The 13,061-nt window shown below is 44.1% G+C and overlaps 1 protein-coding gene across 1 annotated transcript; it reads left to right on the top strand.

The window, feature by feature from the left end:
* Nucleotides 11,146-13,061, top strand: LOC8056333 (F-box protein At1g61340). The gene is made up of 4 exons (XM_021452770.1): nt 11,146-11,325; nt 11,787-12,096; nt 12,279-12,353; nt 12,463-13,061. Exons 2-4 carry the CDS (start codon nt 11,866-11,868, stop codon nt 12,667-12,669), a joined length of 513 nt encoding a protein of 170 aa, XP_021308445.1. The 5' UTR covers nt 11,146-11,325; nt 11,787-11,865; the 3' UTR covers nt 12,670-13,061.

The raw sequence follows: 13,061 nt of genomic DNA, 5'->3' as shown, positions 1-13,061 counted from the left end.
TGCAGTATTTATATGGACAGGACCACAGTAGCTTCGCAGCTACTAGCTTGTTCAGGGGTGTTAAGCTGTAATTTTGGTAACGGACAGGGTTGGATTTGCCAGTTCACCTTGCTTTGCTGGTTCTATATGCTTTTCGATCTGTAGGTTGTTGCAGCTTGGATACAGGAAGAACAGCCGAACGTGAGTGCCTTCGATGGATTCGCGTTCTTACTCCTTACCGGTGTGCCGTGGTAAACGAAGAACGCGCTGGCACGTGCTGACGTGCGTCGTAGTACTTACTCCATCCAGCAAAGAATATGTCAGATAAAGTAACTCAAGTTTGACTATATTTGTAGTAAATAATAATAAAATTTACGTCTCCAAATAAATTGCACGGTCGGTCCTTAAAGTATTATGTGGGTTTTATCTAGGTCTTCAAACTATGAAATCGCTCGTCTGACTCCCTAATGTATTTAGGTGATCTCATCTAGGTCCCCAAACTACAAAATCGTACGTCTGACTCCCTAATGTATTTAAGTGATCTCATATAGATCCAAAATACACATAAAGAGGGTTAGAAGCTAACATGATCATCCACATGGATATGATTTAAGCACATGATCCCTGATTTAAGTCCACGGGTACAGCCGCTGGCTCGTCTCTGCTCACCATCACAGCGCCCACGGCATACGATCTGGTCATGTAAACGGCAATAGCGGCTGGTCACACGAGTGAGCGTAATACCGGATAACCGCAAACCAAGCCTCTCTTCTCTCATATCTACCTTACCCCGCTCGGCAGTGTAACCGGCCGCCATTGCTGCCTACATGACAAGGTCGTATGCTGCGGGCGCTGTGATGGTGATCAGGAACGAGCCAGCGGCTGCACACGTGGGCTTAAATCAGGGGTCATGTGCTTAAATCATATCTATATGGATGACCATGTCAGCTTCTAACCCTCCTTCTGTATATTTTGGACCTATATGAGATCACTTAAATACATTAGGGAGTCAGACGTGCGATTTCGTAGTTTGGGGATCTAGATGAGATCACTTAAATACATTAGGGAGTGAGACGTGCGATTTCGTAGTTAGAGGACCTAAATGAAAACTACGTAATACTTTAAGGACCGGCCGTATAATTTACTTTGATATTAACATTTACGTCTCCAAATAAATTTTATTATAAAAATATATTCTATAACTAATTTATCATTCTTATTTTATATTATGAATGATAGTAGTTTTTATATAAATGAAGTCAAACTTGAAGCGCTGTTTAACTTTTTGAAAAATTAGAATTACATTCTTTTCTACACGGATGCAGCAACTCTGAAGAATTAAAAGCATAACTGCCTAACGGTAGAGCGACTAGGATCATGCTATTTTAGAACCGAGCATGCTACGACACAAAATATTTTAGACGGTGACCCATATTTGGTACGTAAACACTTCTGTAGTTACAATATAATTTTCTGGTCTTTTATCTAATTCTTAAATCAATCATGAAAGTCAATTAAACTTATTTTAATGATAAAAGAATATATTCACTCCATACTTATAAAGAAAGTCGTTTTGATAAAATTTAGGTTAAATATTGAGCATATAAATCATGGATAACTTTTAAGTTATTCAGTTTAGAAATATGAAAACCATATAATAGATTTGTCTTAAAAAATACTTTCATAAAAATATACATATACGACTTTTTGATAAATATTTTTATAAAAATAAGAAGTCAAAATTAGGTTTTGGAGACCGTTTCATTGTCCTATATGACTTTCTTTACGGGTATGGAGGAGGTATAAAAGATAAATTTTATAGAATAAGTGCAGGTTGGGTCCTCAATCTTTTGAAACATTCTCTAATCTACAGTTGTGGTACACCAACGGTTCCAAACTCGTCACACCATCACCAGCATCAGACGTGGCCATGCAACATATATAGGCAGCTACATGCTAGGGGTCATAACAACTTCTCATAAAACCCCTTACGCATTTGGAGGACGTCGTTTCAGGTCTAGGCCTGCGTAACAAAGAGAGGAAGGGAATGAAGGGCGATGGTGGCGGTGTTCAACGTGGCAGGGAAAGTAGAGGAGTAGCCATGAGCTCTCCGGGAAGGGCTTCACTAGTGGCGTCCATGCTTTGAGATCGACCCTACATAGTACATATGGCTAATATTTTTAGAATGTTGTTCACGGCGGAGGCGGTCTATCTCAGAACAAGGACGCCTCAGTCCCGGAGGACCATGACTACACTTTAAAGCCTCACGCTAAGAAATGCTCAAGGCAGTCTGTTATTACATACACAAGATAGCATATCCTAAAACACAATCAGATTCAATAATCGTCTTTCCTTGGATTCATTACACGGCTAGATGAACTATCTCCTAGGAGGCGATCGAGCATCTTAGAATTTTGTCTGTTCCATTTAAAAATTTATTTTTTAAAGTTTGATTAAGTTAATTTGTAGAAAATTTATATTATATTGGTTTCAGCAAATTCCACCGTAAAATATTTTTTAGTATTAAATTTATTTGATATTAAATTATAGGTGTTAATATAATTTTTTATAGACTTGACAAAAAAAATGAGAAAAGTTTACCTTATGATGACAAAACTAAAACACCTCAACATGCACAGTGTAAGTTGTTAGTTCAATACCCCCTTTGAACTCCAAATGTGATCTTGGTGTATCTTCCAATGCTCAGTGGAACATATATTAGCAACGTTGATCAATCAATTTATGATGATGTTATAATCCCACTTGTGTGATCAGCGACAATCAGCAATGACGATTGACCGCCAGCAGTTGTGTTATATACATTTGCCATTTGTGCTATGGCCAGGTCATGTCTTTGCGATTGACTAGTGGGAGTTTTATCTGAGTTTCATTTTCACATTAAATAGGTTGTCAGATAGACATTTTGGATGACATAACAGTGTATTTAAGAAGAGAGAAAAGAAATGGATTTCATCTAGAAATTAAATATCTATGAAACCATGGAATAAAACTTTTCTTTAAGAGTGAGTGTTTCATCCAAGTTTCATTTCATTGACATGATAACCTTAGAAACAACGCTATAAAACTCTCCACTGTAACTCATCTAAGTTTCATTTCATTTTACTGACCTTGTTAGCCTTCTGATGAAGTTCTAACTTGGCCCGGACAGAGGTTCACTTTTAGCTATTTTATTATTCTGTGAGACTGTGAGTTGCGATTGCTAATCAAGTAATCAACGGTCGTTTGACAGGTGCGGTGACTGATGAGTTTAGAAAACAGAAAAGGTCGTGAGTTAAGCTTTGTTTAATTTACCTTAACTTGGACTGAAGAACTAGTTTCAACATACCAAATTGCTTGTGTACAAGTACAAGAACTGCTGGACGCATTTCCGCTCGCCTGTCCTAGTGTACTCAATAATATGAACGCCAACAGTGCGCCACGGCAGATGGATAGGGACTGTACCATCCGTATATGCGAGATACTCCTATACCGGTCGCGTTCCACATCGTTGGCCGTGTACGTGACAGGACAAAAAGGCGCTGCATAATTGGTGTACTCTAGTCTACCCCAGATCTCGGAGTACATACTAGTAGCTGTATTCTGGATATATATGTGATGTGTATTACGTACTATTGCCTCTGGGTTCTGATTTTGGACGACTGCGAAAGGAGGAGGACAGCTATACGTAGGCACAGCGTCCTTGATCAAATCAAAGGGTAATAACGCACGGTCCTTGGATTGGGTCGATCGGATGCTCCGCTACTAGCAGTACTTGATACTGTAATTTAATTGCATGCAATGGTGGTTGCGAAGAAATGCGCTACAGACAGTAGAGCGCTGTCATACCCTGTGACTGCTGTGAGCAACGGTATGTGAGGAAGATGAGGTTTATTTGCTCTCGATCATCCGTGTACGTACATAGATTCCCGTGGCCGCCAATGAGGACGTAGTATTCGGGACGTTAAAATACTTGCTGCCGATGATGTGATGATGACGCGCAACGGAAAACACCCTTCCCTGCTAGGATTGCTCGTGTCATCGGCTCGATCGGTCTAGCACGCACATGGAAAACACCCTTCCCTGCAGGGTCACGTTCGCGGAAGCGGCGGCCGCTACCTCACCGGTTTGCCGCTTGCTACCTAGCGCGCACCAATGTGCCCGTGCCGTGGTTTGCATTTAGGCCTTGTTTGGATGTAGTCGTATTTACATCAATCCACATGTGTTGAGGTGGATTAGAGTGGAACTTGAACTAAATTCCATCCCAATCCACACCAACACACATGGATTGGAGTAAATACGACAACATCCAAACAAGGCCTTAGGTGTGACGGACGCGCCCCCTCCTCCAACCCACCTGGGTCCTGGCCCACCTCCGATTCGTTCAGCTTCAGCACGCGCTTCCTGGGTACTTCCACCTCAATATCTAAATTTTTTCCAGATTCTTCGACACATCGAATTTTTAAACATATATATACAATATTAAATATAAATGAAAATAAAAACTAATTATATAATTTAGTCAGAATTTACGAGATAAATCTTTGAGCCTAGTTATCTATGGTTGGACAATAATTACCACAAACAAACGAAAGTGCTAGTGTCGCGGCGCATGTTTGCAATATTAAATGTAGATAAAAATAAAACGAATCTTTTAAGTCTAGTATATCTATAATTAGATAATATTTATCAAATATAAACGGAAATACTACGTTGTCCATTTTATAAAATCTTTTTTGGAACTAAACAAGACCCTCTGTGCATCCAATGCTCCCGATCGATGTTGCCTGTCATTGAGCCGTTCACAGGTTTTATTTGAGATGAGGCCAGTGACCACAGTCCACAGCATCAAAGCTAGAGTGGTTTCGGCGCGCCGGCGCCCGCCAGGCCAGCTCGGCCGTGCATGCATCCGGCGGCCGTGTATGCATTCCAGTAGTAGGAGTACTATGGCCTTGTTTAGTTCGCAAAAATTTTCAAGATTCTCCGTCACATCGAATCTTTGGTCGCATGCATGGAGCATTAAATATAGATGAAAATAAAAACTAACTGCACAGTTTACCTGTAATTTGTGAGATGAATCTTTTGAGCCTAGTTACTTCATGATTGGACAATGTTTGTCAAATAAAAACAAAATGTTACAGTAGCCAAAAACAAAAAATTTTGCGAACTAAACAAGACCTATATCAACACGAGCGCACGGGCGGATGACGCTGACGCGGAGGTGCGTCGTCCTCTTTATAAGGCGGGCCCCGCGCCGCCGGGTTGTTGGCTCCAGCGGCGCACATCGGCCGTTCTCTCATCTGCCGCTGCATGCATGCAGATATCATTGTGGCATACTGGCATACCGCAACGCGCACACCGCATACCGCAACGCCGAGCATAAGCAACTACAGTACCCTAACTAAAATTACTAGCCAAATTCTATTATTTAGTCATTTTGTAAATTAGAAAACTTTTTTAAAAAAAGATTCACAACAGTCTTCCTATTTTACAAAATCGTAAAGCTTGATGTGTCGGTGGTTGGCTATATATAGGCAGCGAAAATCAAAGAATAACCAACTTTCTATTTTATAAAACTAAATAGTACATCTGTTAAAGACTACCTTTAGTCTCCACAATTTTTTTGGGCCTTGTTTAGTTCGCAAAAAATTTGGTTTTTTTTATTACTGTAGCACTTTCGTTTTTATTTGACAAACGTTGTTCAATTACGAAGTAACTAGGCTTAAAAAATTTATCTCACAAATTACATGTAAACTATACAATTATTTTTTATTTCCGTTTATATTTAATGCTCCATGCATGTAACCAAAGATGCGATGTGACGGGGAATCTTGAAAATTTTTGCTAACTACTTGCAAAATTTTTTGCAAAATATGAATAGTACCAATTTCGTTTGTATTTGACAAATATTGTCCAATCCTAGACTAACTAGGCTCAAAAGATTTGTCTCGTCAATTTCGACCAAAATGTGTAATTAGTTTTTATTTTTATTTATATTTGATACTTCATGTATACGTTTAAAGATTCGATGTGACGGGAAATCTGAAAAATTTTACAAAATTTTTTGGGAACTAAACAAGGCCCGGTGAAAAACTAAACAGGGCCTAAGCTGTTGGAGTTGCTTGCTGCTAACAGCAGTCTTCTGCGCCGTCAGTTTCGGCCGCACCCATTCGGGAAGTACCTACCGTCCTCCCTCATGAACCTTCCTGCCTCGCGTACGATATCCCCTGTCCTCGTCAGCCATCAAACCATCTAGACTGGTAGATCTACAATACCAGCAACCGCGGCTGATCCCGATCATATCCCGTCATGTGGATGTGTCGCCACGCCAATCCGGCGGCCTATACTGCAAACCGGAGAGAATCATCTGCTTCTGACCAGCGTGACGGCGATCCGGTTTCCCAAAGATGCCAAAGACGTTGCCTGTCTGCTTGCTCGACTCGTATCGATCGCGGCTCTCTCCCTGATCGAGTCCCCGGGACGACGTTGCTGCGGCTTGCCGAGACGCGTTCCTTATCGTGCCTCTGTTGCATCTAGAGTGAGCGAGCAGCCGAGCACACTGGCGGGCCCGGACAGGAAACGAATCAAACTCACGCGGTGCTATCGCAAACGACGTGGCGGCACCGCAGCAGCTGGCGTCGTGCCAGATCGGCACATGCACTCATGCAGGGCCGTTTAGCTCGTTACTCATGCAATGCAACAGGCACACGATAATGTCCAGGACAGTGACGATACACTATAGCGAGCGGATCAAGCTACTTGCGTCCAGATCCTGCAACGCTGCAAACCGATGGTGCCGTTTTTTCCCCCCGACTCCTACTCAGACTCTCAGAGTGATCGTTTGGTATCCACTAATTCTCAGGTGGTGGAGTGGCATGTAGCCCCACCTAGATTAAGGAATATCAAAAACATTGATTGTAACCCTGATCTTTTGATTAATGATGCTCTAGCTGTTCTCCAAAAAAAAAACTAAAAGAGAATTTTTCATTCGTCGAGATGCAAGGATCCTGTATCGTTACTGGATGAAGGAGTGAAGGGCGCGGTTGTTCTTGTTCAGAACTTCAGGTCAGCAAATGGTTTGAAATCTTGAAAGTCTTATTTCACTGTCTCCACGGATCACGGCCCATGAATTACGCCATGCCTAACATGGGACTAGGCAGAAACTTGAACGCAGCTGATCCCGGAAGCTACAGAAACAGTAAAGGTCCATTTTATTTCTAAAAAAAAGTAAAAGGTCCATTTTATCTCCTTAACTATTTGTGTGCTGTGTTTTTTCTTACTTTGTAAAACATCTTACTTTTTTGAAGTGTTTTGAAGGTTTTTGAAGTGTTTTTTTTTCTTATTTTGTTTTTTGAACTAGACATCTTACTTTGTAAACTCTTATTTTTTAGGTGTTTTGAAGGTTACCTCTCCCCTTCACTTGATTGAACTAGTTTTGAAGGTGGTTTTGTTCTTTTTAGTTAAATAAAAATCAATAAATCCTAGATGAAATTTTAAAACATGAAAAATGTTTCTAAAATTTTTGAGAGAAAAAAAATCTAGAGGTATAATGGGACATGAAAAATCTTCATAAAAAGTTGGTTGACCACTAGAAAAATGAAAAAAAAAATCTAAGAATGTGGTAAACTCCTAGAACAATCTAACTGATGTGAAAGCATGTTGTTATAAATCTCTTTCATGACAAAAATATGAGATGCAACCATCATGCATGGCACATACATGCACCGGCTAAATGCATTTGTGCCGGTTTCATTTTGCTAGAGCTAAGTCTAATTTTATTTTGATTCTTTATATTTTTGAGAGCTCTAGATATTTATTTGGCTTTTCATATCTCAATTTATCTCTGGAATGCTTTATCATAATTTTTAGAAACTTAAAGATAGTTTCTATAATTTGAAAATCTCATTTAATATTCACCCATTTTTACCAAAAACGATAAAATCAGCTTCAAAACAAACCAACTTAAAAAATGTAAATAGAAAATATGTGGTTTTGAAATTCGAAGAGAATAATCAGACCGTGACTTTAAATAAAATTAAAAAGAATAATCAGACCACAAGATGATAGAGCTACAAGTTTCGTTTTCCCTTGGAACACACGACGCGGCTAAAACCTTTGCGCCGCACTAAGGGCAGTCCCAACCGTGGAAACCATACACAATGTCCAAGAGTACCACGTCATCAAAATTTAATCAATAGAAACTACACTACACAATGAGAGTGTCTTTATGTAATAAATATTGTGCTTATGTCTCTTTCAGTCTTTCTTTATTTGATAGTCTCTCTCCTCTTGCATCTCTCCCAACATCAATCTGAAGAGGAGCAAAGGCAACATGAGGAGCAGAGCAGCGAACAGAAAGCCTAGCTGTGTACTACATCACCAGCAGCCTGGGCTCTCGGGCGCTTGCATGTGCGCCGCCACCGTAGACGCCACCGGACAACGCCCGCATGTGACTCTTCTCCCAGTATTGTGTGCCAACACGCGAGCTACAGCAAGGCCACACATAAATATCCTGCCTGCCCGCATAAGAGAGCTCGCGGCGCCCGGCAAGCCACTCACAGCAGCACGGTTGAGCGCACGTAGCGGCTGGCGAACGTGGCAGTGCGAGCAAGCACTCGCGGGATGCAAGCGAGCATGGCTAGCGCAGGAGAGCGCGACATTGCGGGCCGGGGCACAAGCGAGCGCGGGCGGCAAGCGAGGGTAGCGGCGCGCGCGAGCGAGCTCCGCACTGCGGCTCTGGCTACTCCCCGTGTTCCAGCGCGGCGGGGCACGCGAGCGAGGCGGCTCCGGCGAGTTCCGTGGACAGGTCGACGGTGCGCGCAAGCGAGGCGACCTCGACAGACAGCGCAGCGGCGAACGAGGCAGCTCCAACGATTTCTAGCGGCGGTACGCGCAGGCGCGGGTCAACGCGGCAGCTCCGGTGAGCTCCCTTGGTGGCGTACGAGCGAGCGCGGCTAGCATGCTGTAGAAACCGGTAGTTTCTCCCCAACGCCGAGATCGTGATTTCTATGCGCATCGGGTCAAGTGTAGACGTCGTTTCTCTCCTAAGAAACAGTTTCCATGTCAGTATTTTGCTTAGGTGTCATCTTATTTAATACAGATAGAAATTATCATTAATAACCATTGGGAGTGCCCTAAGAGCACTCCCAATGCAGAAATCATCATAGTTTCTATAGACATTAATTATGGTGCCAACTAAACATTTTGCTGATGTGGTAAGGTAGTTATTGAAGAGAGAGCAAAAATCATAGAAACTAGGTCTAACTTAGAAACCATGTCTACGCGAAATCCAAGACATAAAGTGATATGATTGGTTGAGAATGGAGAGAAAATGAATATGATTGGATAACAAATTATTGTATAGAAACTATCCATTGAAAGCATAGTTTTTATACATAGTGTCTATAGAAATTAATATTAATATGTATAGAAACTACAATGTTAGGAGTGCCCTAATCCGCTTTCGCGCCGCAGCGAGTCCGTCGAGCGACAGAGGCCGACGTGCTCCCCGACATCCTCCCAGTCCCTCGCAGCTGGGCCGCGCCCCCGATGTGATGCGCGCGCACACAGCGCGGTCGCGGAGGCTCCCGCGGGCTGCTTCGTGTGGCTATCGTGATTTTCCGTGCACGCACTTCCACGCTTCGTTGCTAAGCAAAAGTCAGGACAGAAAGAGCGATGCTTCTTGGGCTGCTCGGAACGGCAGCGCCGGCCCTAGAGCGAGCCGCCGCCCGCGACGGAAGATTGGTCGAAGCTATCCTCCGAACGGCCGCCCTACGGACACGGAGGCACCCCAACGGCCCAACCCCACTAGGCCACTACCCCACTAGGACACGGAGGCCGAAGTTTTTATTTGACGCAGTCCTCGTGTTGTCTTTGACTCGTGTGTGTATTACCGCAGACGTGGTCAAAATGCAACGCTCTCAAACTACACTCGCAACAAGAAAGTGTCTCAGAATTAAAATACAAACGCATGAACACTCGAATATTTTCTTTCCGAAAGTAATCGGTACGTATAACGGATTTTCTTATCTAGGCAGAAGTAATAATGACAACAAATGCATCAAGCCTCTCGTTAATCAAAGCCAAAACACATGGACAACGAGAAACGATGCATCCTCTGAATTTCCTCGTTAGGGCATCTCTAAAAGATTTTCTAAAAAAACTAGTTAAATTTACTAATTTAGCTACTCTTTAAAATAGATTTGATAAAAAAATATTAGAGTATTTCAACAGACTCTATAAAGGATGACTAGTTAGACAGGCTATCCAAATTTAAAAAGCCAATAAGGTAGAATGAAACGTTTTTTCTTTTAACAATAGCTAAATTTACTTTTATAGTATATAATTTGGCTAATTCTCCAAGATGCTCTTAATCCAGTCCACATACCGAGCTGTGGACAGAGCCGCAGAGTATACTTGCGTCCCAATCCAACGCCGCGTGCAGCCGCCGCGCACCGCGCTTTGCTCCCCGTTTCACCGCCGCGGAGCATTCCGAAACAACAGCGCATCGCAACTCAAGGCCAGTTGTCCCATGGAAATCGGAGATTTTTTTTAAACAAAAGTGATATAGAATATACGAAGAACAACTCGAAATACACGCGGCGATAAACCGGCCGGGGGGCGGCGACAGACCGACCTCCACCGACTTGCTCGCGTGGGGGCATCGTTCCCTTTATTTGCGTGGCGATCCAATCTCCGCCGGTCAGCCACCACGTCACCAAACCCCACCCAGTCGCCGCCGCCGCCGGGCCACGACCACGTCCCACCACCCGCGGCCCAACGGCTAGTTTCAGAGCCACCGCGATCGTGCCACGTACCCGCTCCGCTAGCTCCCTGCGCCGTCCGATCCAACGCGGTCCTCGCCCCGCACGAGCTGCGCGCCAACCCGTGTCGATTTCGAAAAAAAATACTCCCGTAAATCCCGCGCCGCACCAACACCACCTCTCGCGACCCGCAGACACCGACTGCTGGGCCCAAGACTCACGGCCCCGCGTGTCAGAGACTCGTCGCGGCGTCAGCGCCGCGTGAGAGTGGGAGGTGAAAAATATCCCGTGCACGAACCAGCCTTGGATTCTGGCGGTTCCTGTAATTTTCTAGAAAGGCCCCTGCGCGGAGGACTTTTCTAGGCAGGTTCTCACCTGCAGAGGAGCAAATGCGGGGGCTGCTATAAAAACGGAGAAGGGGAGGCAGCTGTTTCCTAATTTACCTCGTTAAGGTTTGGTGCTCCAGCATTCGCCGCAGGTTTTGGTTTGGTTGCTTAGCATTAGGGCGAAACATCCCAGGTTGCTGTTTGATCATCGCTATCGAGTTGAGGACGGCGGAGTTTGGGATTGAAGAGCGGAAGAACAGGTGAAATTTTCCTCCCGATCTCGAAACCCTATTTCGATTTGGCGTTCGATTCTTTCATACACGTAAAGCAGGGCCTGAGCAGGGGATGGCCTGGCGCCGGGCCTGGGCAGCAGGCGTCGGAGGGGGAGGGGCCGAGGGGGCGAGTGCTCGCGACTTTGCGAGTGCGGCCGGGGCAACCCCCGTGCATCCGCCCCTTCTGGCGTTCTATTCTGTTTTTTGGTAGTCTGATGATACTCTGATTGCTTGTGCTGAGACGGGGGTGGGTGGGGGGGATTGGATTAGAGCTGATTGATTGATTCATGATCTTGCTGTTGATTCTCAATTGCGGTTCGGCTTGTGTTGGCGGCTGGCTCTGTTTGCCTTCCCCAATTATCCTTTCGGTTTCGCTTTTTTTTATGGAAATCTGTGAATCTAGTTATTTTATTTTCAGGATGTTGATTCTCATCTTCAATCTCATGCAGATAATCTTCATTACAAGATTTCCGATTGGATAAGTGATCTTGAATCGCCAGACAGAGTTTATAACAAACAAAAGGAGAAATGGCAATTGGACAGGGCGACGCGAAGAAGGGCTATCTTGCCACGAGCTTGAGCTTCTCAAACTGCAGGAGCAGCACAAGAATCTTCGGGAGGAAGAGAGTCGCCGTCTCGCCGACTCCAGGCTCCCGGAGCCCGCACTCGCCGGTGCGCACCCTGCGCAAGCAGCGCAGTGTCCGGTTCCACATGGACGACGCTGTCAACCTCATTGAGTCGCTGCCGCAAGATGTTCTGGTAATTGCTCTTGGATCTATTCTTATCCCCAGTTCCTTCTATTCTTTCCGCCCGTCGAACGATCCATTCCAATATAAAAAAACTGACTGTCACTCTTTGTCACTCCAGTCTACTATGATTCAATTCAGAATTGGGTTCTCTTGTGTATGTTTGCTTATCTCAGTTTGGTCAAAACTTTGCAGATTAAAATCTTGTGCAAGGTGAATCACAGTGATCTGAGGCAGCTCCTCCTGGTGTCAAAACCAGTCAACGAAGCGGTAAGAATTTTGATCCTTTGACTTCAGTCCTCTCCTGAGTCCTGATCCGGAATACATCTTGGCTCCAGTCGAACTCTAACATTTGTTTATTCGAATCCCCTCTCTGCAGACAATTGTTGCTAGGGAGCTGCATTTCAAGTTTTCAACGCCGTCGGCGAAGTCTGTTTTTAGAGACGAGGAAACCGGCGACGACGAGGACGGCCCCGGCGCGCCCAAGCAACGCAGGGTTGCAAGGTCGCGCCTCCGGGGCAAGAACCTGGAGGGCATCGCCGTCAACCTGTCGGCGTCGTTTGAGAGCTTGCGCTCCGAGGTCTAGATGTACATATATCACATCAAAGGTTTTCAGTTTGCCCTTCTGTTCGCGCGTGTATCTATTAGTTTCAGGGTACAAGTTTAGTGCTTTTTGTAGCCCCACGCCATAGAGAGACTCTTAGGTAGTGAGGATAGTATACTCGTATGCGTCGTTACTAGTCTTGAGTTATTATATATAGATAGAGTTGTTATTATATATAATATATATATGATCGTAGTTCTTCAATGCTGTGATTGAAGAACAAGCGATGTCTTTCTCTGAACTTTTTGTGTATTATTATTTAGCGTCCAAGAGATGTCTCTTCTCTTATGTGTATGCTATAAGTGTATGATCTTTTTTGTATACTAGTGTGCACGAGAAGATAAACTCCTGGCTAAATCGAAGTGTCTTGACTA

This window comes from Sorghum bicolor, chromosome 2, assembly GCF_000003195.3.
Source record: "Sorghum bicolor cultivar BTx623 chromosome 2, Sorghum_bicolor_NCBIv3, whole genome shotgun sequence".
NCBI lineage: Eukaryota > Viridiplantae > Streptophyta > Magnoliopsida > Poales > Poaceae > Sorghum > Sorghum bicolor.
This window is presented reverse-complemented; position numbering and strand designations above follow the sequence as displayed.

Coding starts and splice junctions, on each gene's coding strand:
- LOC8056333 (XM_021452770.1), top strand. CDS start 11,866: ATGGCAATTGGACAGGGCGACGCGAAGAAGGGCTATCTTGCCACGAGC. Junction 12,097..12,278: donor CGCTGCCGCAAGATGTTCTG/GTAATTGCTCTT, acceptor AAAACTTTGCAG/ATTAAAATCTTGTGCAAGGT. Junction 12,354..12,462: donor CAAAACCAGTCAACGAAGCG/GTAAGAATTTTG, acceptor CCCTCTCTGCAG/ACAATTGTTGCTAGGGAGCT.